General features: G+C 45.0%; 1 protein-coding gene across 2 annotated transcripts; it reads left to right on the forward strand.

Annotated features, from left to right (window-relative positions):
* The first annotated feature begins 340 nt into the window (after nt 1–340).
* On the forward strand, nt 341–26416 carry CSTF2 (cleavage stimulation factor subunit 2). 2 transcript variants are annotated; one of them, XM_072626638.1, is made up of 15 exons: nt 341–737; nt 2111–2189; nt 5484–5653; nt 9863–9999; nt 10380–10499; nt 10622–10741; nt 11761–11878; nt 12687–12749; nt 14537–14605; nt 15167–15308; nt 15896–16068; nt 16547–16803; nt 21362–21457; nt 22823–22948; nt 25507–26416. In XM_072626638.1, exons 1-14 carry the CDS (start codon nt 680–682, stop codon nt 22943–22945), a joined length of 1725 nt encoding a protein of 574 aa, XP_072482739.1. In that variant the 5' UTR covers nt 341–679; the 3' UTR covers nt 22946–22948; nt 25507–26416. The 2 variants fall into 2 exon arrangements, with proteins under 2 accessions (XP_072482739.1, XP_072482741.1); XM_072626640.1 differs by having other exon boundaries at nt 14537–14596.

Raw genomic sequence — 26416 nt, forward strand, 5'->3', positions numbered from 1 at the left:
CTGGACTGGGCGTGGCAGGGGCGGGGCTGGGGGGGATTGGGAGGACTGGGCGGGGCCGGGCCGGGGCTGGGGGACCTGGGCTGGGCGGGGACGGGGCGGGGCTGGGAGGACTAGACGGGGGCGGAGCGGGGCCGCGCCTTTCCCACTCCCGCGAGGAACCCAAGTAAAGCAGCCCCGGAGGCCGACGGAAAGCTTCAGGGTGGCGCTGTAGACGCCAAGGAAGCCATGTTTAGTGAGGGACGGCCCGAGTCTGGGGCGGAGCTGGGGGGAAGGAGTGGGGCTGCCGAGGGAGGCGGGGCAGCCGGACTGGACAGGGAGGAGGTCTGAATGAGAAATGCTCGCGGGAAGGAGGGAGGGCGGGAGGAAGGCGGGGCGTTCGAGGGTTCTAACCCCGAGCGTTAGTGGACAGCAGCCTGCGGGTTTCCTGGAAACCGAGCGGCGTCTTTGTTACGGGCGCTGGGGCCGACAGAACGCGCAGCAGGGGGTCCGCTCGGGCCTCCAGGCTGCAGCGGTCAGGAGAGAGCGCTGGCCCCGGGCGGCCTGGGCTGCCAGCTCCGCCACCGCTGTTTACGGAAGCCTGGGGCCGCCCCTGTAGAGGGGGCCGCCCCTCGCGTATAGCGGAAGTGTGGGTAGGCGCAAAAAGCTCTTGTGCTCGCACCGGAAGCGGGCACTGAGGACGATGGCGGGTCTGGCGGTCCGGGACCCTGCGGTGGATCGCTCGTTGCGCTCCGTGTTCGGTGAGCCGCCCTCTCCATGCTTGCAGGCTGCACGGCTGTTGTGGGAGACAGAGCCACTTCGGGCTGGGAGGCAGGAAGGAAGGAAGGGCATGACGGCTGACTGCCAGTAGGAGATCGGGGGCGGAGGGCAGGGGGTGTCAAGCGCGTTGGACCCCGGGAACCCGCGGATCGGGCGCGTGCTGCCTAGGGGGGAGGGCTGCGGGCACTTCGAACTCGGTCAGCACTGCTGCGTGCTGCGTGCCTTTGAATCAGTGCGCGTGCTCCCGGCTCCCGGCGCGGCTGCTCGAGCTCGCGCATGGGCGGCTCGCACCCGTCAACTCGCGCATGAGCGGCTCGCGCCCGGGCTCGCGCTTGAGCCGCTCGCGCCTCGACGGCTCGCGCCTCTTGGCCTGCCTCGCGCTTCCCTCCCTTTTCGGGGCGCCTGACTCGGCCCGGTTCCCGGCCATTCGGGCTCAGATCCTGGGGTCTTCCCCTTGGGATCAGGGAAAAGGGCAGGCTCCTGTGGGAGCCCGGTCGCTGGACTAATGAATGTCGCCTCAGGCCGGTGGCAGGACTTGAGGGCAGCAGAATGCCGGGCCGGCCTGTCAAGCTCCTACCCAACCGTGAGCCGCCGAAGAAGGCCATCCCGCCACCGGCGGGCGCGCAAGAAAACCAGGACCAAGGCCAGGGCCTCTGTAGCCCTCAACCCTGAATGGGACTGGCCAGCCTGGAGGAGCAACTTGGAGCTGAGGGCCGAGGCTGAGGCCCGCCAGTTTTGCTATCCCGTTTATGGTGGTACCCAGGCAGCCTTTCAATATAACCTACAGCCTCATCCCCACCAAGGTGGGGGTGGGTATGAAAGGGAACTGTCATCCCCTCAAATCGCCCCTCTCCCCTTGAGAAATTCGTAGCCGGGGCTACTGCTGGGTGGGAACTGAGATGAGATAGGTACCCCCTCAAAGAGCCCTTCCACCTTTTTAAGACCGCCTGAGAATCCGATTCCTGAATTGTCATGGGCACTCTCGATTCCCTGGAGGGGGGGAGTCATTCTTGAGCCGCAGGTGAAGGTTAGGCTCTGGGGGGGTAGGAGGAATAAATGGGGGGGGGCATCTGCTGAATGACTCAGATATTTGAAAGCAAGGTCTACTTGTCATAAAAGTAGTATAAAGCGAGAAACCGTTGCTCCCTCTACTGTCTAACTTGATTTTATCTTTTCCTCTGAGTTTGTAGGAAGGCAGACAACAGTGTGGACCTAGGAACAGGTGTTTTCTCCCTGGTTTCTAGAAATGCCATGGAATATGGAGACCTCCAGATTCTAGTCAGTTAATTTTCCCCTGAAATTATCTACTCCAAAGCTGGAATTTCATATTTATTTCCTACCTTTTCTTCCTTAGTGGGAAACATTCCATATGAAGCCACAGAAGAACAGCTAAAGGATATCTTCTCTGAAGTTGGACCAGTTGTCAGTTTCAGGTAAGAGACCCTTCTTTCCTGATGCTTTCCTAAGTTTCTTCTTTTTTTCCTTTTTCAATATATAATTTATTTATTTTTCTGTTCTTAACATTCACTTCCACAAGAATTTGAATTCAAACTTTTCTCCCCATCTCTCCCCACCCCCACTCCAAGACAGCATGTACCCCATCCACCCCTTCCTCCAGTCTGTCCTCCCTTCTGTTACCCACCCTTCTTCTATCCCCCTTCGCCTGTATTTTCCTGTAGGTCAAATAGATTTCTATACTCCATTGCCTGTATAGCTTAATTACTAGTTACATGCTAAAACAATTTTAATCCTCATTCTTAGAGCTTTGAGTTCCAAATTCTCTCCCTCCCACTCTACCCACCCTCATTGAGAAAACAAGCAATTCAATATAGGTCATACTTGTGTAACAATGGAAAGCACTTCATAATAGTTATGTTGTAAAAGACTAACCACACTGTCCTCTGTCCTATCCTGTCCTTCATTTATTCCATTCTCTCCCTTGACCTGTCCTCCCACAATAGTATTTGCTTCTGATTATCCCTTTCCCCAATTTTCTGGCCCTTCTATTATCTTCCCTCTTCTATCCCCTTCCCCTTTGCCTTCCTGTAGCATAAAACAGATTTCCATATCCAATGGGTGTTATTCCCTCCTTAAGCCAAATCCCATGAGAGTAAGGCTCAATTATTTCCTTTCATCTCCCCCCTCTTCCTCTCCATTGTAAAAGCTCTTTCTTCCCTCTTTTATGTGAGATGATTTGCTACATTCTACCTCTCCTTTTCTCTTACTCCTAGTACATTCCATTCAGCAGTATATTTTATTTTTTTTAGGTATTTTCTCTTCATATTCAGTTTACCCTGTGCCCTCTATGTATATATACATATACACACATACATATATATATACACACACATATACATAAACCCATGTACATATACATACCTACACATATGTAATATACACATGCGTACCTACCCATACACACCTACATGTATATGTATATATGTGTGTGAGTGTATGTATGTATGTGTATATATATACATATATATATATATATATATATATATATATATATATATATATATATATATATATATACACACACATTCCCTGTAACTACCCTAATACTGAAAAAGGTCTCATGATTTAACAAATAACATCTTTCCATGTAGGAATGTAAACAGTTCAACTTTAATGAGTTCCTTAAGGCTCCTCTTTTCTGTTTACCTTTTCATGTTTCTCTTGATTCTTGTTTTTGAAAGTCAAATTTTCTATTCAGCTGTGGCCTTTTCAACAAAAATGCTTGGAAGTCCTCTATTTCATTGAAATTTCATTTTTTTCCCCTGAAGGATTATACTCAGTTTTTCTGGGTAGGTGATTCTTGGTTTTAATCCTAGCTCCTTTGACCTCTGAAATGTCATATTCCAAGCCCTTCAATCCCTTAGTGTAGAAGCTGCTAAATCCTGTGTTATCCTGATTGTATTTCCACAATACTTCAATTGTTTCTTTCTGGCTGCTTGTAATATTTTCTTCTTGACCTGGGAACTCTGGAATTTGGCTGCAATATTCCTAGGAGTTTTCCTTTTGGGATCTCTTTCAGGAGGTGATTGGTGAATTCATTTCATTTCTGTTTTACCCTCTGGTTCTAGAACATCAGGGCAGTTTTCCTTGATAATTTCTTAGAAGATGATGTTTAGGTTCTTTTTTTCATCATGGTTTTCAGGTAGACCAAGAATTTTTAAAATATCTCTCCTGGATCTATCTTCCAGGTCAGTGGTTTTTCCAGTGAGATATTTCACATTGTCTTCCATTTTGTTCATTCTTTTGGTTTTGTTTTGTAATTTCTTGGTTCCTCATAAAATCATTAGCTTCCATCTGCTCCACTGTAATTTTTTAAGAGCTGTTTTCTTCAGTGAGCTTTTGAACCTCCTTTTACATTTGACAAATTCTGCTTTTTAAAGCATTCTTCTCCTTATTGACTTTTTGGACCTCTTTTGCCATTTGGGTTAGTCTATTTTTAAAGGTGTTATTTTCTTCAGCATTTTTTGGGGTCTCCTTTAGCAAGCTTTTAACTTGCTTTTCATGATTTTCTTGCATTGCTCTCATTTCTCTTCCCAATGTTTCTTCCACCTTTCTTACTTGATTTTCAAAATCCTTTTTGAGAGCTCTTTCATGGCCTGAAACCATTGCATATCTATTTTGGAGATTTTGGATGCAGAAGCCTTGACTTTTATGTCTTCCTCTGATGGTATGCTATGTTCTTCCTCATCTAAAAAAACAGAAGAAAATACCTATTCACGAAGAAAGTAACCTTCTACAGTTTTATTTTTTTGCCATTTTGGGGCATTCACCCATCCAGTTCCTTGGCTTTTGAGTCCTTTGTCAAGTGGAGGGTATACTCTAGGGACTTATAAGTTCTCAGTTCCTCTAAGTTGGCATGATCAAGGGAGAGGAGTTTACTTCTCTCCTGGCCTGCGCTCTGTTCTGTGAGCAACCACAAGCATGCTTATCTGCCCAGGATCTATGAGTAGGGTTCCTTCTCCAGTCACCACCAGCTTCACCACACCAGCGCTCTTCCTCACCCCAGGACCACCACTCAGGATTGAGACTCAGATCAGCTGCTCAATTCCCCCAGGGTCTTTAGACTGAGGGCTCCAAAGGTGGACACTGCTGCCATAGTGGCTGCCACAGCCCTGGGGTTGGGGCTGAGGCCAGACCACACTCCTCTCTCACCCAGGTGAAAGAGCTTTCTTACTGACCTTTGAAACTGTTTTTGGCATTGTGGGTTGAGTAATCTGGAAACCACAGCTGCTGCCCATGATTCTGCACCTTGAAGCCTGCTCCAGTCCTGTCCATGCTGCGTAGCTCAGGCTGGGCTGCATTCCACTCTGAGCCCAGTGTGATAGACCTTTCCTGTTGGCCTTCCAGGCTGTCTTGGGCTGGAAATCTCTTTCACTCTGTCATTTTGTGGCTTTTGGTGCTCTAGAATTTGTTTAGAGTCATTTTTTACAGGTATTTTATGGGCTATTGAGGGGAGAACTTGTACAGGTTTGTCCTTCTCTGCTGTCTTGGCTCCACCCCCTAAGTTTCTTCTTAGGAACCTCTTAGGAATAGATTTTTACTAGTAATTCTTTAACAGAATTCTAAACAAAAAGTTAATCCTTCCTGATCCCTTGATAAGATTGCAGTGGAGAAGACTTCAGGGCCTACGATCAGAAAGTTTCATCCTAATGGAGAGGTGGGGGACAAGAGACCTGTGTTCCATGTGTAACAACTGTGCTCTATTCAAGGTTGGTATATGATCGTGAGACAGGAAAGCCAAAGGGTTATGGCTTCTGTGAATACCAGGACCAAGAAACAGCCCTCAGTGCCATGAGGAACCTGAATGGCCGGGAATTCAGTGGGAGAGCACTGCGAGTAGACAACGCTGCTAGTGAGAAGAACAAAGAGGAACTAAAGAGTGAGTCCAGTCACAGAAGCCATGTGGTGGGCATCATGGGGCAGTGGGCTTGGGGGTACAAATGATTCCCATTTCTGGAATATGGTGAAATATTCAGTCCCACATTATTTACCAAGATAAAGCACTGGCTTTGCCAACAGAGATGATTAAAATATTATACATTAAGGACATTTCAATAAAGGACAACCTAAAGATTAGTTTACCTTGATTTCCTCAGTTACTAAGAGGCAAGAGTTGTTCTTGAAGTAAGGGGAGGGGGGATCCATTACAAAAGCTCATGATGCTGATGTGTCATTCATGCTTTGCACCCACTTTGGAGATTATTGGACATTTAGAATGCTGTGGTATTTCCATGACATCCACTCAGGAATGGCCAGCATCTAGAACTCTGTGATCTCAGTCCTGTTAAAAAGAGCTGGGAAGGCCTGCCTTCTAATGTGAGGTTCTAGCTCTTTACTGATTTGTAAAGTTGGCCAGGTAACCTTACCAAGATCAACAGATGGGAGGGAGAAAAATGCAAAGGTATTTGTTTGGTTTTATACTGCCCATCAGAAACTCACATTTATTACTTTACAAAATCCACCAGCAAAAGTTACTGTCACTTAGGAGTTCACAAACTTCAATCTCACCCAATTTTTAATCACTACATACATAATCTGAGAGAGAAAAGAAATTAAAGTGCTAGAAACACCAACCATGGCAATGAGATGAGAAAAATAAATTGAGGGAGTAAGCATAGGCAAAAAGAAAACAATTATGACTTTTTTGCAGTTTTAGGGCATATTTGATTCTAGCAAGTCAACTGAAAATTCATTGAAATGATGAATTAAGCAAAATTGCAGGATATCAAATAAATCTACCGAAGTCATTAACATTCCTGTATATTACCAATAAGGCCCAGCAAGAAGAGATAAAGTCTACTTAAAATAACTACAGAACATATAATAATACTTGGCAGTCTCCCTATCAAAACACACACAACTATATAAATCCAGCTGTAAAGCACTTGATCAGAAAAATATCTAAATCATTGAAGAAATACTAATTTTTCATGGGCAGGCCAAGCCAATCAGATAAAAATGACAATAACACTTATGTCACTCAGTGCTGTACCACTCAATCAATTTACTTTATAGAGCTACAAAAAAGCTAAAAAAAAATTCATCTAGAAGTTCAAGAGTCTCAATGAAAGTAATGAATAAAAGGAGGAAGGAAGGGGGCCTACCAGTACCAGATCTCAAACTATACCTCAAAGAAGTAATCATAAAAATGAATTAGTACTGATTAAATAATGAAAGATTGGTGGAATAGAATAGGCATACAACATGGCAAATGAAAACGGTAGCCTAGCGTTCCATAAACACAAAGCTCCCAGCCGCTGGGGTAATGACTCACTACTTGACAAATATTGCTGTGAAAACTGGACTACTGTCTGGCAGAAATTAGAAGTAGACTAAACCTCACACCACATGCCAAGATAAACTCCAAATGCATACATGAACCTCCATATCAAAGTTCATGTCATATACATTAGCTGTAGAACAAGGGAGAAATTACTTTTCAAATCTGTGAATAGGGGAAAACTTTGTGACCAAACAAGGGATAGAAAGTATCACGAAGGACAAAGTAGACAGTTTCAATTACGCAAAATTAAAAAGGGTTTGTCAAAACAAATCCAGTATAGCTAAGATTAAAAGAGAAACAATAAATAAAATCTTTGCAACAAGTTTCTCTGATAAAGGTTTCACTTCCAATATATGTGAGGAACTTAGATTTATAAGGATCTACTACTATTCTCCAGTTGACAGATGGTCAAAAGATGTGAACAGGCAATTTTCCAGGGAAGAAATCCATGTTATCTGTAGCTATATGAAAAAAAATGCTCCGAATAACTAACAATTTAGAGCAAATTTGAGAACTTTGAAATTCCATTTCACATCCATCAGGTTGGCAAAATTGACAGAAAGGGACAATGACAAACATTGAAGGGGCTACAGCAAAACAGGCCCATCAACACACTCGTTTGGAGTTGTGAACTAGTCCAACCATTCTGGAAGGCAGTTTGGAAGTATGGCCCCAAAGTTACAAACTGCATTTGTTTGATCCAGTGATGCCACTATTAGGCGTACACCCCAAAGAGATCAGAGAACAAGGAAAAGAGCCCATGTGCACACAAATATTTATAGCAGTTCTTTTTGCGGTGCCAAAGAACTAGAAATGAGTGGTGGAGGCCTGGCAGGGAACACTCATCAATTGGGAATAGCTAAGCAAATTAGGTAGAAACGTATTTGAATGCTGTTGTCTCTGAATAAAGTTTCAGAGCAACTTCGGAAGACCTCCGTGAACTAAAAGTGAACTGATCCAGGAGAACAATTTATACATTGTCAAAGTGAATAATTTTTAAGACTCGAGAGCTCTGGTCAATGCACTAACCAATGAATCTGCTAGAGCAGAGATGGCAGACACGGGGGAAACAAAATTCAAATGTCAGACTTCTTCAAATTTGCAGACATTTAACAAAAGTACAGTACAAGGTAGATAATGTTAATTTGTGATTTTCTGAGCCCTTAATGTGACCTTGCTACTTGACTTTGACAGCACAGTTCCAGAATGCCACCCACCTCCTCACTTGCAGCACACGTTCTGGGACATGGCCAATGTGGGAATTTGCTTGGCTGTGCTTATTTTTTACAGAGGTTTTGCGCTTTTTTTCTTTTTCCAAGGGAGGGAGGGAGAGGGAAGAAAAATACTTGACAACTGGGGGAAAATGTAATTAAAAAAAGAAGACCATTTTTTTTATTAAATTATTTTATTTGTTTTTAGTGTTCTACAATCTTTCCGTATATCTTAGATTTTTTTCCCCTCCTTTCCCCCTCCCTCTCCACTCCCTCCCTGAGATGGCATACAATTTTATATAGGTTCTACACATACATTCCTATTAAATACATTTTCACCTTAGTCATGTGGCATAGAAGAATTAAAATGAATGGGAGAAATCATAAAACAAAACAAAACATAATACAGAAGATCTGCTCATTCTGCTATTGAATTCCATAGCTCTTTCTCTGGATGTGGAAGGCATTTTGCCTCAAGAGTCTGTTGGGAATTTTTTAAGTCCTTGCATTGCAGTGAAGTACTAAGTCTACCAGAAAAATTCCTCTCACGCTATGGTTGTTGCTTTGTACAAAGTTCTCCTGGTTCTGCTCCTTTCATTCAGCATCAGTTCATATAAGTCTTTCCAGGCCTCTCTGAAGTCTTCCTGTTTCAATATTTCTTTATAGCACAATAGTATTCTATTACATTTATATGGTACAACTTGTTCAGCCATTCCCCAATTGTTGGGCATCCCCTTGATTTCCAGTTTTTGGCCACCAGAAAAAGAGCTGCTCTAAATATTTTTGCACATGTGGGACCCTTTCCCATTTTTATGATCTCTTTGGGAAGGAAAACCATTTCTTAACAGCAAAACCTTTTCTCTCGGCCTACGTAGAGAACTACAAACCTGGAATGGAAGTGGATTTTTGTTTAATACATAATGCATGTCTTCATTTAACCCCCCACCAAAGGGACTACATTTTCAACTGAGTAGATTGAATGGCTTCTTGGTCATGTTTAGAATCCATCCCCTGTGATTTCCATTAAGTCTTTCTGTTTCCTGGAGCTTTGGCCTCAGATCAGCCTTTTTGGCTTCCACTTGAAGGTATATCATTTTTCTTTTGTAAGTCTTTCCAGGAGGGTCGTTGTACAGCTGATGGGGGATCCACCTGGTAATAAACAGGGCACTTGAAGTACTATTGCCAATGTTTCTGGAATTGCTGCTGATTTCGCTTCACTATTGGATGTGTTCACTGATGTTATACCATGTCAGTTGCTACTGAAATCCTATCAACATAATAGAGAATTTCAACAGCTTTAAAAATCTCTTGTCATAAGAATTCAGAAGCTTTGATGATAAATATTTGCTTCCCATGGTCTCCACTATATTAGATAAAGGGGAGGGAGTGCCCATGTCCTAAATGCTCCAGGCCAGGAAAGCTATGGCCTTCTCATGGCATCTGGATGTGGTGTCCGGATGTGACTTACACAGGATTTATAAAACTTCTAAGTCTGAAACAATTTAAAGATGCTGGTGTTAACAAGCAGCTCTGCATTTTGAAATCATTTGATTTGGGGTTTTGTTTTGAATTTTGTTGTACTTGTCCTGATTAGGCCTTGGCACTGGTGCCCCCATCATTGAATCTCCCTATGGAGACCCCATCAGCCCTGAAGATGCTCCAGAATCCATTAGCAGAGCAGTTGCCAGTCTGCCACCAGAACAGATGTTTGAGCTGATGAAACAAATGAAGGTAGGAAATGGAAAACAGGTGGAAACTGTCACATGGAAAGGGCAAACCCAAATGTTACTAGAAGCTGCTTCCCCTGGTGGGCAGCGTGGCCACAAACAAGAGTGTTGCTGTCTGCTTGGTTCCTTCAGAGTTTAGTATCATTGGTGTTCATTGTTGGCATTCTCTTGCACCAGAGACCAAAAGGAACTAGTACTTGATCTGTAGGAGCCCATAGAAAATCTAATCCAGTTGTTAGAAGGGGGAAGACCCCAAGTTGAGTGGGGTGCTTGCTGATGGCAGTATGGAAGGCTCCCCAGGATTTCATGGGCCCCTCAGGCTCTTAGTGCATTATTTCACTCAGAGGAATCATGGGACCTAATCAGCTGTGTCTCTTTGCCCAGCTTTGTGTCCAGAATAGTCCCCAAGAAGCACGGAACATGCTGCTCCAGAACCCCCAGCTAGCCTATGCTTTGCTCCAGGCCCAAGTAGTAATGCGCATTGTAGATCCTGAGATTGCACTGGTAAGTTCTTCTGGCCACCTATGGAAGTGTTCTTCTCCTTTGTGGTGGGAGGTAGAACTTGGTGGATTATCCCATTACATGCAGGGCCAGTTCCAGAGCATGTGTTTGTCTCTTTCCTGTAGAAAATTTTGCATCGTCAAGCAAATATCCCATCTTTGATCCAAGGTAACCCGCAGCCTGGCCAAGGACCTAGTGCGCCAATGAACCAGCCGAATGCTTCAGCCTCTCAACCACAGCCCTTGGTAGGGGTTCACATAGGAGCACTCCTGTCTGTCTTAGATTGGTATTGGCCTCTCCTTGAGGGTGCAGTGAGAGAGAAGGAAGTCAAATAAAAGTGCTGCCCAAATGAAAACTTTTCAGGTTGTGGCATGTACATCTTCTGTGATGGCCTCACAGAACCCACAGAACTCACGTAGAACTCTTCAAGTTTAGGATGATTGAGTAGTGGAAATGAGATTGGAGGCCTTGGAAAAGGGTAGGCCCTCTCTCCTCATCACTTGCCGCTCTTAACCTTTCTTCTCTGGCCTTGTGTACAGCAATAGTGAGGGCCTTCAAATGAGGGCCTTCATATTTTCAAAGCACTTGGCACATAGTAGGTATTTCAGAAATGCTCATTTCCTTCCCCTCTATATGAAGAACTTGGATATGCAACTCACATTGTGAGAAGTGGCCTTTAAAACCTGAACTCCACCAAATCCACCCCTTATTCTCTCAGTAGATAGGACTGAGAAGCTTTCTTAAGCTTTCGTCACCGCTTTGGGGCTTCTCTAAAGAGAGCCCTAGAAGCCTGCCTTTATTTCCCCTGCTGGGCATTGAGTAGAACAATTTGAGGACACCACAGCACCATGTGATTGATCAAAAGAACAAATGTATGCCAACATGTAGGGGGTGCCTATTCTCAGCTGTACTGAGTTTGGGACATCCCATTCTATTGTACAAACCACACACACACACACACACACACACACAGACACACACACACACACACACACACAGACACACACAGACACACACACGCACGCACACACACACACACACACACACACACACACACTCACCCCCTTCTGAGGAGCCCAGAGGGCTATATCTATGGCTTTTCTGTTTCTGTGCCCTGTGGGAGGGCATACCATCTGGACAGGGATGGGGACAGGATGGTTAGAGTGAGCAGTTTGAAAGAAATTTAGGGTGGTCATCATCAACTAGCACATTCATTAAATCCCCCCAGGGACAGGGGCGGGCTCTGATTTCTTCTCTTGTTCAGGGTGGGATGCATGTGAATGGAGCTCCTCCTCTGATGCAACCACCTATGCCAGGTGGTGTTCCCACACCAGGAGCAATGCCCACTGCAGGACCTGGCCCTGGCCCCTTGGCTCCTGGAGGTGAGTTGTGCTTTACATTCTCACGCTTTCAAGATGTTTGAACACAGGTGCATGGCATTTTATTCATTCCAAAGGAGAGCTAAGGCTCTTTGCATTTCTGTGGTACTGTGAGATAATCCCTAAAAAGTACTTGGTGAGGCTTAGGGTGCTATGGAGATGTGACCCATTGTGAATGTTGTTGTTTGGTTGCTTTTAGTCATGTCCAACTCTTCATGGCCCCATTTGGGGTAATTAGATAAATAGACACATTGCTTGATTCTTTTTTGGAAAAAGATGGGATGAAATAGTCCAAGTGAATCCTTTGAACATAGTAGGGAAAGCAAGAAGGTCTTGAGCACAGACTTAGTCCTGGTCTCTGATCTCTTTTGCCTCTGATTTAATGGAGTGCTTTGGGGCCTTGAGATATTAAAGGTGGAGAGAAGGCCACGGCCCTGTAATTTGCCTTTCATAACCCAGCCAAGATCTGAGAAGACCTCGGCCACAGTTCACCTTCCCAGCCACAGTGCGTAAAGCCTGAGGCCCAATCTTCCATTTGTCTAGCCATGTAGCATCAGGCACAGGCACTAGGCAGAACTCTTGTGAAGTGGTGGCAGTTCTCAGTTGAGTTTGCTGAGTCTCAGAAGGCGCTCATTCTTTGTGCAGGGATTAGATGATCATCTGCTAAATAGCTGTCCAATCCACAGGGGCGGTTGCTTTTTTGAGGGTAAGAGGGGCAGGAATGGCGATTGTGAACTTCCTTTTGTGGGATTATGATTCATGGCCTTCTTTGTTGTCCTGAGTTATGATTCCCTTGGCTTTTGTCTTCCAGGTGGAATGCAGTCTAAGGTTGGAATGCCAGGCGGTGGACCTGTATCCTTAGACCGGGCTCAAGGTAAATAGATTGTATTGTCTGACTAACACGGATTCCTTGCAGTTCTTGAATCCTCCAGAGTCTTCATCTAGTAAGGTAAAGCCCAGTTTCACCAGCATCAGTGAGGAAGCCAGGCGACATTGTATTGCACTTTTTTCTCATGGGTTTGTACTCATTCTAGAGTGTATACTCTTTCTCTCTCTCTCCCTGTATTTCTAGTGCTATTGAGTGGGCAAAGAGAGAAATGAGCACACAACATGGAGCCAGGATGCATAGAATGACGGTGGCTTAAAAGCCTGGTCAGAGCTATTGGCCGTGGTGGGGGCAGTGGCAGCAGCATTGTCACTGTCATTGTGTACAGACTCTTGGTCACAATGGCAGCCGCCGCCCCAGACTTTCTGCCTTCTGTCTCCATGTGGCCAGATCCTAAAGCAAAGAAAATGTGGATTCGTTTGCCATGAGAGTCAGGGAGTCCAGCGATAAGAGTAGCTTCGAGGGCTGTTTTCCCCAAATAGCATTTTCTGAGCAATGAAACCTCCCCTCAAGGGGTGCAGAGTGAAAATGGCCAGAAAGGAAGACCTTTAGGCAGAGCACGGCCTTAAGACAAGACTCTTCTCCCCTCCTCATTTTGAGCTGATGCACTGGGGAAGGTTTCTGAAGTGACAGAACCAGTGATCCACTCCACAGATGACTGACAACAATCAAACAAGGTACCAGACCAGCGCTCGCCCTTTCCCTCAGGGTCTGTGTGCTTTGAGTGTGGGTAGATAGGGATGCGGTGTGCCCCACCAGAGATAGGTGTGGGCCTTTCCCTCCTTTCACTCAATACAGAACGCCACCTTTGTGTCCAAAAATTGCTGTACAGGGAGAGTGGAGAAATGGGGTTCTGAACCCGATACTCTTGGGGCCCCTTGGTAGCAGTTCTTGCATGCCTGCAGAGGGCCCAGGAGCCAGGCTCCTTGCCTTGCCAAATCTTGTCTGTCCTAGGATTCTTGCTTCCTGTGCGTACACCTTGCCAAGTCTTGTCTGTCCTAGGATTCTTGCTTCCTGTGCATGCACGCATGTATGCCATGGTGATAGGAGACAGATATCCTGAGAGCTTGGCATCTCCTGACCTTTTACTACCTGGGTTTTTAGTGCTTTTGGTCTTTGTGTGCATGTGCACAGAAGCCCCTCCTCCTTGGGCTTTGCTTATCATCATCTCCAAATGGTATTTTTCTTCTTCTAAGGCTCAGTCACAACATGTCACTCCATCTGCTACTTACTTTGGTGTTGGCTGTTTTTGTGTTTTAGATGTGGCTTTGCTTGCCCTACCCCATGTACTTTGGGGCCTTTCCTCAATCGATCCTGCCTTCCAAACTTGGTCTTTGCCTGCCATGTTTTGCTTGTGAACGTGCAGCCGTATTACTGGATAACAGCTATCTATCCATTTCCTAGCTCAAACAACACAGGAGTTTTTAGGAAGAAAATAGATTGTAGTAGAAGTAATGATTGAAGGAGACTAGAATTGCTTCCTTAGTCAAATTTGGGCAGCAGGCTTGATTCATTTCCTTTTGAGACCCTGGTCACATAGAACTTCTAGTACTCCACCTTCCCAAAGTCAAACTATAGTTCAGGCCGCACAAAGAAACTAAGATAGGCCAAGGAGATTTGGCAGCCCAGCGCAAACTACTGACCTAGGAATGGTTTTGAGCTTTGGTGAGCATGTGTACAAAGCTTCAGACATGGGTATGTATGTGGAGGAGAGGCAGTTTGCAAGCCATTCATGTCTGCTCTTTTTCCTTCTCTTTAACCTGCCATTCACCCAGGGACCCTACAGCACTCGCCCGTGGGACCTGCCGGGCCTGCACCAATTGAGCGAGTTCAAGGTACCCACGGTAACTGCAGGTTTCTTGTGCTTGTGGTGTTCAGAGTGGGGCATGAGAGGAGGAGAGCTGTCTGGCCATGAGCTTCGTGTTGAGAGCCCCAAAGGGTGATATTTTGACTTTGCTTTTCCTTGGGGGGAGCCACGAGCCTGAGATTGACCTTTGTTTGAGGTTTGATGTCAGGAGGCTTGGATGGAATAACAGCAGTCTGTAGGATGATGAGCAGTCTTTCCCTGGCTAAGAAGTCCTTGTAGGCACAGCACTGTTCATGTGTGCCAAGGTAGGAGCTGCCTTTTGTGATTAAAACCCAGGAGGATCCCTTTCCATAAACAAGGGTAGAGGACCTAGTTGGCAATTCTCTGTACACTGCAGCAGCAGTGGCGGTGGCAGCACAGACTCTGCTCGCTCCCTGCTCTCCGTTCTGGAATTTCAGGAGTATTCTTTTGAGATGAAGAGTTTTCCTGGACTCTAGGATGTCTGAGTTGTGTTGACTGTGGTGCATAGAGTCATTACTCTGAGTGTGTCCTTACTTGGTTTTTCCCTTTGGTAATTCCCCATTTGTTTTCCTGGCAGTGCCAATGCCAGACCCCAGAGCCCCTATGCAACGTGGACCTATGCCTGCTGGTGGCCCACCTCCCCGAGGTCTTTTAGGAGATGCTCCAAATGACCCACGTGGAGGGACTTTGCTCTCAGTCACTGGAGAAGTAGAACCCAGGTAAGCAAGCACAAACCAAGAAGGACGAGCTTTAACTAACTCGAGCCCCCTCACTTGGGGCCAAAGACTTTCCATATAAGTCGTTCCTCCCCCCCAAAATAAAGTGAACTATTCTTGGATGCTCTGCAGGACTGAGTGCACCATGGAACAGAAGTGCAGATGGTACGTCAGCCTAGGCTGACTGTGGCTATTGTTTCCTTGGTAGTCTTCCCCAGGGGCCCAGCATTGGAAGGTTAAGCATCTGGACAGGGAGATAGACAGTATTAGGTGGTCTGTACAATGGATCTATGTTTGTATATGTATAACATGAAGTCACAGTTCGATATGGTCTGACGTGGCTCCCTATCAGAGAAGTGTGCTGCCATTTTACTGAATGGCTGTGTGTGACTGCTTTCCTGCTGTAAGTCTGGCAGCGAACAGGTTGGCTGTGTAGTGCTGCTGAGGGGTAATTTAGTTGTCCAGCAACAATCATCTTCCTCCTTCCAGTATGTAGAGTTAAGCTTTGGTGCCAGGTTCGTGTTTAATCTCTGCTTCTTGACCCTTTTCTAGTTGATTCCTTTCTTTTGCCTTTCCCTCTCCATCTGCAGAGGTTACCTGGGGCCACCCCATCAGGGTCCTCCTATGCACCACGTCCCTGGCCATGACAGTCGTGGCCCTCCCCACGAGATGAGGGGAGGGCCACTGGGAGAGCCTCGGCCTCTAATGGGAGAACCCAGAGGACCTATGCTGGATCAGAGGGGTCCACCTATGGATGGCAGAGGTAAAAGGAGACCCATTACATGGAGTTGGTCACTTGTGTGCCAGGGGTCAGGGTTTTTGTTTTGTTTTAAGAAAATACAGGAAGCCTCACGTGGTGGGAAAGAAACAAGTATGCAGCAATCTGGACTCTCTAAAACACACCTTCCTCCTCTCAAAAGAGAGATAGATGCTTAGTGTAGAATGTAGCAAGGCAGGCATTGTTGTCACACCCGGCCAGTGTGTTGGGTTGTTTTGTTGGGGAATGGGGTGTTGGTAAGTGACAGTGATGTTTGAGGCAACAATCAGACAGTTATTCAGAAGAAAGGAAGATGAAACAATAGAGAGTAATTGGCTAGCAGTGTGTGACCTATGCCACGTTATGCTGAGTTATTTTTGAATTTCCTTCATTCTCTGGATGTTCGCCTTGGCCAAGCAGTAAGTCACAAGCAACTGTCTGTCTTCTACCTGCTGGTTATGGCTCTGCTTAACTGTCCCAACAGGTGGAAGAGATCCAAGAGGGATAGAGGCCCGAGCTATGGAGGCCAGAGCCATGGAGGCCCGAGGCATGGATGCCAGAGCCATGGAAGCCAGGGGCATGGAGGCCCGAAGTTTGGAATCAAGGGCCATGGAGGCTAGGGCTATGGATGCAAGAGCCATGGAAACAAGAGGCCCTGGCCCCAGAGGCCCAATGCCTGGGGGCCTCCAGGGACCTGGGCCAATCAACATGGGAGCAGGTGGCCCACAGGGTCCCAGGCAGGTACGTGTACCTCCTCTTCCTCATCTGATAATTCTTGATTGTTCTAGTCAGGCTAGTTGACCACTTCTTCCTTGCTATATATCTGAAGTTCTTAGGAATGGAAGACACGGCGTGGGAGATTCTAGTTCAGGTGTGTTTTATGCTGGTCCTTTTTCAGCACTTGCAGCTGTATCCTAGAGACTAAGGTTTTTCTGCTAGGCCACTATGGCTGTTGCGTTCAGAGACAAGACTGGGATTTTTGAATTAGAGGAGAAGGAGGGAAGTAGGAGAAGTGCAACCAGTGAACAAGCAGCTGATAGGGAGCCATAGACTGGGTAAACAAGCAGGGTGTGCCTGTATGGAAACCTCCTGATCTCGGCTCCCTCCTCTCCTCTCTTTTCTTCCTGAACTATGCTTTTAGAAAATAAACAGCAATACAGACATTTTTGCTTGCTTGGTTTTATCTTTCTGCTCAGTCATCTCTTCCATCCAAATCCCCAGTCAGAGTTTTTGGCCATTGATTCTCCTCTACTTTGCCTCCTTTGATCATCAGTAGTATGTACCCCATTTTTCTGGTTCTTTTTTCACTTTGCATTATTTCAGAAAGGTGTTTTTGGTCCATCTTAATCACTTTATAGTGTTCCATTACACATCTCCCAAAGGGTATTTAGCCATTCCCCATTTCTCAGGAATCATCTAGTTTGTTTCTGTCCTCATGTACAGAGGAGGCAACCTGGGTTCTAGGTTCTGTCACCCTAGGCAAGGCAGTTGACCTCTCTGGGCTCTAGGCAGTTCTTCTGAAAGTGTTACAGGGAAGATGATCACCTGCCCCACTTTCCTGTCTTCTCATTTTTGTTTATTCTGCCTCTCCCCTCTTCTTTTCCCCCTTCACATTTCTTTCTTCTTTTCTGGGGAAGATGTCTGTCTGCCTTTCTCCCTCTTGGGGGTGGGGGGAGCTGTCCTGTTCCCTCCCTCCCAGCTCCATCCCCTCTCCTCCTCATTGTCTGCTTCTGCCCTTTCCTTTCCCCTGTCTTCACAGGCCAGAACCTACAGCAGAATTAACACTTATATGATATTTTGTACACAGTTTGAGAGAGTCCCTATTATTTAGTGGGATAATGAGGTAAATTGAACATTTCTTTTCCCGTAAATTAGAGTTTGCCTTCAACTTCTGTAGCCCTCTGCCCTTGGTTTTTTTTCCCTCAACTATGGATAAGTAACCCTCAGTAGAAAAAAAAATTCCCCATCCAGGCTCTATGAACTTTTTAGCTGCTCTGTTAATGGGTTTCCTGAGGAACGAAGTTTAAACTAGCTGCAAAAGTGGCGCAGTATTCAGAAATCGATTTATGCCCTTCTTTTGCTTTTATACTATGGATAATTAAAAGTGGTTTCTTCACCAGTGAATGCTCTGAAGTTAATAATCATCGAAGATGAAAATAAAATTCAAACTTAGCAGAAGTTTAAATCATGAAATTAACAAAAGCTTAGTAGATCAAAATTTCCATTTTGGGGGCCAAGTGAAATCCACTTTGACTAGAGAGCCTGAGTCTAACTCAGCAAGACCAAGTGAAGCTCCCAGGCCTCCCTAAAGTGCCAGTGTTGCATCAGCTCCAAACGTGAGCTCTTTGTGCTCATCCAGGAGACCCCAGCAAGGCATCTGACTGGCTGGCATCAGTTCTGGCTTCCATCACAGGTATCGCTATGTTTCCCATAGAATAGGTGCTGTCTGTCTTTCTGTCTGGCATCTGTGATTACCTTCTGTGGCATGTGTGACTACTTTTCCTGCAGAACACTCCGAGTAAATACACCATCAACTGCAGAAGGGGAGACTTATTTCCTCATCTCCTGTGCTTATCCTTTTTCTGGTTTTGTTACTATAGCTAGCATTTCTGGTACAGTATTGAATAGTGATGGGCATCACAGGCATCCTTGCTTCACCCCTAGATCATGTTTATCCCCATTACAGAGAATGCTTGCTCTTGGCCGCCATTGATTCCTGTGTTTTCTAGTTGTTCCAGTCGGAATGGCGGGTTTTGTTGAAAGCCTTTTCTGCATCTCTTGAGATATTCGTGTAATTTGGGTTGTTTCTGTTCTTGACATGGCCAGCTATGTTTATCGTCTTCCTAATGTTGAGCCCTGCCCTACATTCCTGGTATAAATGAAACCTGGTCATAGCACGTGATCTTTGATCCATTGCTGTAATACTTTTGCTCATAGTTTATTTCGTTTTTTTACTTCAACATTCATTGCGGAAATTGGGCTAGAGTTATCTTTCTCTTGTTTTCTCCCTGGTTTAGGTATCAAAACCATATTTGTGTCATAGACAGAATTTGGTGGGACTCTTTTATCTGTTTTTCCAAGCAGTTTCTAAAATACTGAAATTAATTGTTCTTTAAATGTTTAGGAGGATTCACTTGTAAATTCATCTGCTCCTAAGTTTCCAAAGCTCATTTAGGGATCGTTCAATTTCTTTTTCCAAAATAAGGTTATTTAAGGATTCTATCTCCTCTTCTGTTAATCTGGGGAATTTTGTAGCTTCCCTAGAGGGGAACACACCCAATCTCTCTCGTTTCCATGACAGATGTTATTTTTCCTTTGGAGCCCACCCTGTCTGTGTGCCTATATGTCAGTCATGAGTTCTAGCTTCTGTGGTAGGTGTTACTACTAATCTCTAGAACACACCCTGAGTATGCCATCAGATCACCTACAGAAAGCCAGTTTTCTTTCTTCCTTGCCCATACTTACTCCTTCAGTTCTTTTTTCTGGTCTTCTTGCTATAACTCACAGCTCTAGTACAATATTGAATAGTAATGGTGATCATGGACAGCCTTGCTTCCCCCATTCTCCCCATCTAATTCAGAAGTGTTATACTTCCTCCCCATTACTGAGAGTGTTGCTTCTTGGTTTCAGATACATACTAATTTCTATTTTAAGAAATCTCCATTTATTCTTCTGCTTTCTGGTACTTTTAGTAGGAATGGGTATAGGACTTTGTCAAAACCTTTTCCTGAATCTGTTGAGATAATCATGCTTTTCGTTGTCTCTCTTAATGATATGGTCAATTATGCTGAAAGTTTTCCTGACATTGAACCAGCCCCATATTTCTGGTATAAATTGAACCTGATCTTTGTGCTAAATTGTTGTCATCTCCTTGCTAATATTTTATTTAAAAGTTTTGCCTCAACATTCATTAGGGAAATTGGTCTCTTCTTTCTCTGGTTTAGTTATCAAAACCGTGTTTGTGTCACAGAAGGGATTTGGTAGGACTCCTTTATCTATTTTTTTTTTTCAGTTTCTATGATGTTGGAATTAATTGTTTTTTGAATGTTTTGATAGGATTCTCTTGTACATTCATCTGGTTCTGGGGTTCTTTTTCTTAAGGAGATCATTAATGCTTGTTCACAATTTCTTTTTTGAAATGGGCTTCAGTATTCTATTTCTTCTTCTGTTAATCTGAGCAGTGTTCTAGCTTCTCGTTTTCTACAAAACATTGCCTGTCATTCATGAGATCTAGCTTTCATTGCAGGTGTTACTACTTTTAGCTAAGTGGTACAGTGGATAGAGTACCAGTGCAGGAGTCAGGAGGACCTGAGTTCAAATCTCACCTCAGACACTTGACACTCACTAGCTGTGTGACCTTGGGCAAGTCACTTCACCCCAATTGCCTCATCCTGGGTCATCTCCAGTCATCCTGAGGAATATCTGGTCACTGGATTCAGATGGCTCTGGAGAAGTGAGGCTGGTGACCTACACAGCCCTCCCTCACTCAAAACAAAGTCAAGTGCAAATCATGTCATCATTTCTCTGATGGCATGGTCTTCTTTGGCAATGAAGGATGAATACACACTACTTTTACTACAAATCACACCCTGTCTGTCTCTGTCTCTCTCTCTCTTTCTCTCACTTACTCCTCACTCCTAGCTTCCATGACAGATGTTAGTTAATTTTCCTACAGAATACACCCACTCCCATGATCAGGGAGGTATATCTTCTCATCTCTTCTCTAGGGCCAATTGTAGTCATTATAATTAGGCAACTTTCCTTTTGGACTTTGGTTCTTTCTTCTTAGGTTGTTACAGTCATTTTATTTGCTCCTTTCCTGGTTATGTAGCAGTTTCTCTCATTTCCTCACTTATCATTTCTTTCAAAGCTATTCTCTTCATACACCACATTTTGCTGTATACTGACTTGGTTTACAATTTTTGATTACTCCAGAAGGTGTTGCATTATATATATGTGTGTGTGTGTGTGTGTGTGTGTGTGTGTGTGTGTGTGTGTGTGTGTGTGTGTATATATACACATATATATATGAACTTTTTTCTTCCTTTGACCTTGGGATTAGAGCACATCTTTTTTGGGATATATGACTAGCAGTGGAGTAAATCTCAGAGTCAAGGGGATTGGACATTTAGTTATTTGGAGGTTCATAATTCCATGTTGTTCTCCTGAGTGGTTCCACCAACACTATATTAATGGGTCCCACACTTCTTTCTTCTTCTTGATACTGCTAACTTTGATTGCCTGTTATCTGTGTCTCAGAAACTCATTGCGTCCTCCTCTCCTCTCTTTGGACACACAGGTCCCAGGCATGCAGGGATCTGGTCTGCAAGGTGGAGGTCAGCCTGGGGGATTTAGTCCAGGACAGAATCAGGTTACTCCGCAGGATCATGAAAAGGTAAGTCTTAATTCTGTCCATTGATCCAGATGCCTCCTCTCCACCTGCACATCTGCAGAATGAGATTACTGGGTAACTACCTTTGCAGGAGGGATTTTCCATGTCTGTTCAGTAGTGGTGTTTTAACTCAGGTGCCCATGGGCCTGGCCCTGGAAACTGAATAAGGTTTATGTAGTAGGCACTTAGGCTGATCCACCCATAACAGCTCTTTTGTGTAAGGTGGAAACAACTTAAAAGAGCTTCAGCCTACCTTCTGTTCCATCCTTTACCCCATAAAAATAGTAGCTGAGTTCCTGCTGTTGAGGCAGTTAGATGGTACTATGGATAAAGTATTGGTCTTGGATTGGGGAAGTTCAATTCTTTTCTCAGACCTCTCTGGGCAAGTTACTTAATTGACTCAGTTTTCTCTACTATGAAATGGGGATCTTAAGAGCACCTCTCTCCCAGTATTGTTTTGAGCACCACATAAGGTATCACTGATAAAGTCATTTACAAACCCTATTAGCTCTTTGCTTTCTTGGATTGGATCTTTGTGGGAAACTCAGGCATGACAAGAATAATAGTAAATGTTTCTATAGCACAGGGGTTTACATATAGTCTTTCTCCTTTTACGTATATTCAGGGAGGGGAAGTGACTGAGGGAGGGATCTGAGTCTTCCTGACGGAGTCCAGTTTGCTATCCACCACACTTGGCTGCCTTGTGGAAAGGGATTTGGAGAAAGGAATACTGGATCTTGTAAATAAAGGAAATCCCCCTGCCTCTAGGCTCATTCCCATGAGGGGCCTTGGCCTGGATGTGGTTTTATTTACATGCAGGCTTCTCCATTTGCCTTTTTCCCCACCACCTTCTTGTTGCCTGTTTCCTCTGTATAAAATGAACTTTCTTTTCCCATTTGACATCCTCTTTCCTCCACACCCAGTTCGGTGGGCTTTGTAGGCCAATGCCGGCAGTGGGGAGACTTCATAGGCACATGCCAGCATGGGGAGACTTCGTAGGCCAATGCTGGCATGGGGAGACTTCGTAGGCACATGCTGGCATGGGGAGTCTTCATAGGCACATGCCGGCAGTGGGGAGACTTCGTAGGCCAATGCCAGCATGGGGAGACTTCGTAGGCCAATGCCGGCAGTGGGGAGACTTCGTAGGCACATGCCGGCAGTGGGGAGACTTCGTAGGCACATGCCGGCAGTGGGGAGACTTCGTAGGCACATGCCGGCAGTGGGGAGACTTTGTAGGCCAATGCCAGCATAGGGAGACTTTGTAGGCACATGCCGGCAGTGGGGAGACTTCGTAGGCCAATGCCAGCATGGGGATTTGTGTAGCTGCTGTTATGACAGTTCCATAATTGTCTTCCTTTCTGTCCACAGGCTGCTTTGATTATGCAAGTGCTCCAACTGACTGCAGACCAAATTGCTATGCTGCCTCCTGAGCAACGGCAGAGTATCCTGATTTTAAAGGAACAGATACAAAAATCTACTGGTGCCCCTTGAATGGTGAGCAAACAGATGCCCTGCTGGGGAGGGCAGAGGGCTGGAGGATTCTGCTTGGGTTGCTTCCATCCTTACCCAGAATGCTCAGCATGAGGACTTTTGCTTGTTCCTCCAGATCTCGACTCTGCTTCTACAGGGCCAATCCAACCCCTGTGAGGTGGGGTGATAGGGTAGGGCATTGGCCCATTGTTGAGAATTCTCCATTCCATGTAATCATCTTGGATGTGCTAATATATGGAGCATTTCAGTAGACTATGTCTCTTAGTAACCGGTCTATTTACTTCTGAAACAAATTCTGATGTGAGAAGAACATGTAGCCAAGGAAGCAAATGGTCAAAAAACTCCACCATAAACTGCGACCGGTTTTAGAGTGAGTTCTTATAGGCTGGCACATAGCTCATCACATATTGTCATCCTTCCTCCTTGCCATACTCATCTTCCAAATAAACTCATCATGACACACCTTCAAAGTGTTCTGTGTGTTGGTTCAGTTTTAAATTCTGATCTCTTCAACATGTTGGTGAAGAGTAAGCCATCTTTTTTGTTCCAGGGAAGGGTTGGCTCTGCCCTGCCAAGTTTCGCTATTCTTGCCTCTTTCTTTCACTGTGAAGTTGACCACAGGCTCTCAAAGGTTTGTCAGCCAAACGCAAATTGTGACAGGTCCTGCCCGAGCCATAACAGCCTAGGTCACAAGTGTGGGCCCAGTTGCATCCACAGAGTTTTGCTGCCATTTAGAACTTCTTTGGGTCTCATCTCCCAGTTGGTACAGTCTGGTGATAAAATCCTTGCTACCAGCCAGTGATCTTATTGCACGATGGACTAGATCCCCACATCTGTCATTCTATAAGCATTTCATTAAGCATCTGCCATGTGCCAGGCCCTGTGCTAAATGTACTGGGAATACAGAGAAAGGCAAAGAGACAGTCCCTACCCATCGAGTGCCCCAGAAGCTACAGTGGAGGAGGCAAGAAGCAAACAGCTATGTACAAACAAGTTGTATACAGGATAAATGGGAAATAATTGAGAGAGAGAAGGAAATATAATGGAAAGGTGTTGAGGAAGGTTTCCTAGAGAAGGTGGGATTTTATTTGAGACTTAAGGGACGGGATATCATGGAGGGCAACAGGCAGAGCTGTCCTGGAGCATTCCAGGCTTGGGGCATGGCCAAAAGAATGCCCAGAGCCAAGACATGGTGTGTCTTGTTTGTGGAACAACCAGGAGGTCAGTGTTGCTGGATAGAAGAGGATATTGGGAGGAGGGGCAGGAACAGGTTATGGAAGGCTTTTTGTATTTGATCCTAGGGATAACAGAGAGCCATTGGTGTTTATTGAGTTGGCAACGTGGTTGGCCCTGCACTTTAGGAAAATCGTATCTAGAATTACAGAATATCAGAGTCGAGACATGTCAGTCTAGTTCTGGTTTTATAGATAAGGAAGTGTGTCCAAAATGAAGATAGAACTTCTGGATGTCATGTGCTAGGCAGTTGGACCTGCTGCTTCTAGATTCCTGCCATACCACTCTGCCTCTGAACATCAGCTATCATTTTATTAACATGCAAGCATCTTAGCAAAATGCCTTAAATTTCAAATTTCTGCTTTTCACTAAAATGTGAATTCCAAGCAATCTGCTTCCTCCTTGCAGCTACTCTTGCTAGGTGATCTCCCGTTTTCTTTTGCTGTGGCCATTCCAGTAACACCTCAGTATTAAAAGCAATCAAAACCTGGCTTTTTTGCTCCCTCAGTAAAGGCACAGACTACAAACTTTTAGGGGCTTGGAATCGCTGTTCCCTATGACTTGCATTTCCTTTTGCTAGCGACAGCATGTCTGCAGTGTGAAAAAATGGTGGATGGAGGTTTGGGGAGGAGGATTCTCTCAGCACCTCCTGGTTTTTTTAGATATAATTCCTTTCAGAGTTGACACATACAGCAATCTTTGGAGACTGGGTTTGGCCACCTCTGCAAGTACCAAAAGTTTTCAGGCCTCTGGCCACCCTTTGAAGCACTGCAGTCCAGATTTGATAGAAATCTTAGTTCATCATTGGCCACAAGTGTGTTTCCTCACTTTTCCTGCCCCAGGAAATGGATAATACTGTGTGGTTTGGGCCCAGGAGTAGGAGAAGAGCCTCCCAAACTGGCCTTCCATGAATGTTTGCTCTGAGGAATGGAATGGACCTGGTTGATGTGTGTAGCTCTGCCTAGCTCAGGATTGCCAGGTCTGCATTTTCTGACACAGGCAGATCTTTCTTCCGAAGCTTCTACTGTGGTTAGATTAGGTACTTACTGGGGGGAGGAATTAACAACTCTCTTTGTAATTGAAAAATCACCCAAAAAAGCCAGTGGGTGGGAAACCAAGGTATGTGGGTCCTATATTCAGTGCTCCTGATGAATTGGCCTGGAGCTAGCTCCCGGAAGCTTCTGTAGGAGTTTCCTCTGTTGTTCTGCTTAGGTGTGAAAGTATGCCCCCGTTGGAAATTGCTGAATTTCCCCCTGCCCACCTTGTGATCTGGTGTGGTTTTAGGGCTGTCTCTTCAGTAATGGATTCTCTCCAACTTGTCATTGCAGGTTTACAGAATATTTGCCAGAAGTTCCGCATGTCCAATTTCATAATATCGAGAAGGATCCAGGATCAGAAATTTCTGTGTCCCACCCTTAAGTGGTCATGAGCAGAGCTTATCTGGCACCTCCACCTGAAGTTGTCATCGGTTTGGGTTTCTTGGGGGGGGTGGGGGGATGGGATGGGTAGGTGTGCTTAGTTTGTGTATTGTATGTGAATTAAAAACAAATTTTCCCCGGGATTTGCATATACCCTGAATCAAAATGTGTTAAAAAAAAACAATCCTTTTTGCTTTGAGGTGGGAGCTGGGGAAGTTGTTGCTTTTTTCAGTTGAAAGCTGTGGGCCAACTTGTTAGACCCCAGTTATTGCCCCTGAGCTACTTTCCCCAGCTCCGGCTTCTTTTGTGTGTCAAGAATTGATTGAACCTGTATTAAGTGTTACCGTGTGCAAGGCATTGTGCTAATCATCAGTCTTTTTACTCTTCTTGATGTACAGTTCTAAGCTGTATGGTTTTCCAGCACCAGCTTTTTGTGTTCACTCTGTCCCTAGCCAAGATAACACAGATGTATCTTTTTGGAAACTAGGTAGCATGTACCACTGTAACAGGAGAAAATCATAAATGACTTGAGCTGCAGGTGCATGCTTGGTTGGAGCAAAAAAATGTCCAGAAAGGCAACAGAGCCATGACATTGGCATGACAGTCTGTTGCTTCTAGAAGAATCCAAATAACATGATGCATTTTTATGTCAATAGCAGGTGGGTTCTTGTACGTCGTTCTGAGCTAAAGCAACGATGCTATGTTTGGTGGTGATTACAGTATGTGTCAGCATCATAGAAACAGATGGCACTTGCCTGTTCTGTCATAAAGCTGTCAGGTCTTTGGAAAGTCAATTAAAAACTTTTGGAGGTGTTTGTGA

The sequence above is a fragment of the Notamacropus eugenii genome, chromosome X (genome assembly GCF_028372415.1).
Source record: "Notamacropus eugenii isolate mMacEug1 chromosome X, mMacEug1.pri_v2, whole genome shotgun sequence".
NCBI lineage: Eukaryota > Metazoa > Chordata > Mammalia > Diprotodontia > Macropodidae > Notamacropus > Notamacropus eugenii.

Bases quoted from the DNA above. Each gene is read 5' to 3' on its own strand.
- CSTF2 (XM_072626638.1), top strand. From the start codon at position 680: ATGGCGGGTCTGGCGGTCCGGGACCCTGCGGTGGATCGCTCGTTGCGC. The intron at 738-2,110 runs GTGAGCCGCCCT...TTTCTTCCTTAG, and splicing joins CTCGTTGCGCTCCGTGTTCG to TGGGAAACATTCCATATGAA. The intron at 15,309-15,895 runs GTAAGCAAGCAC...CTCCATCTGCAG, and splicing joins ACTGGAGAAGTAGAACCCAG to AGGTTACCTGGGGCCACCCC.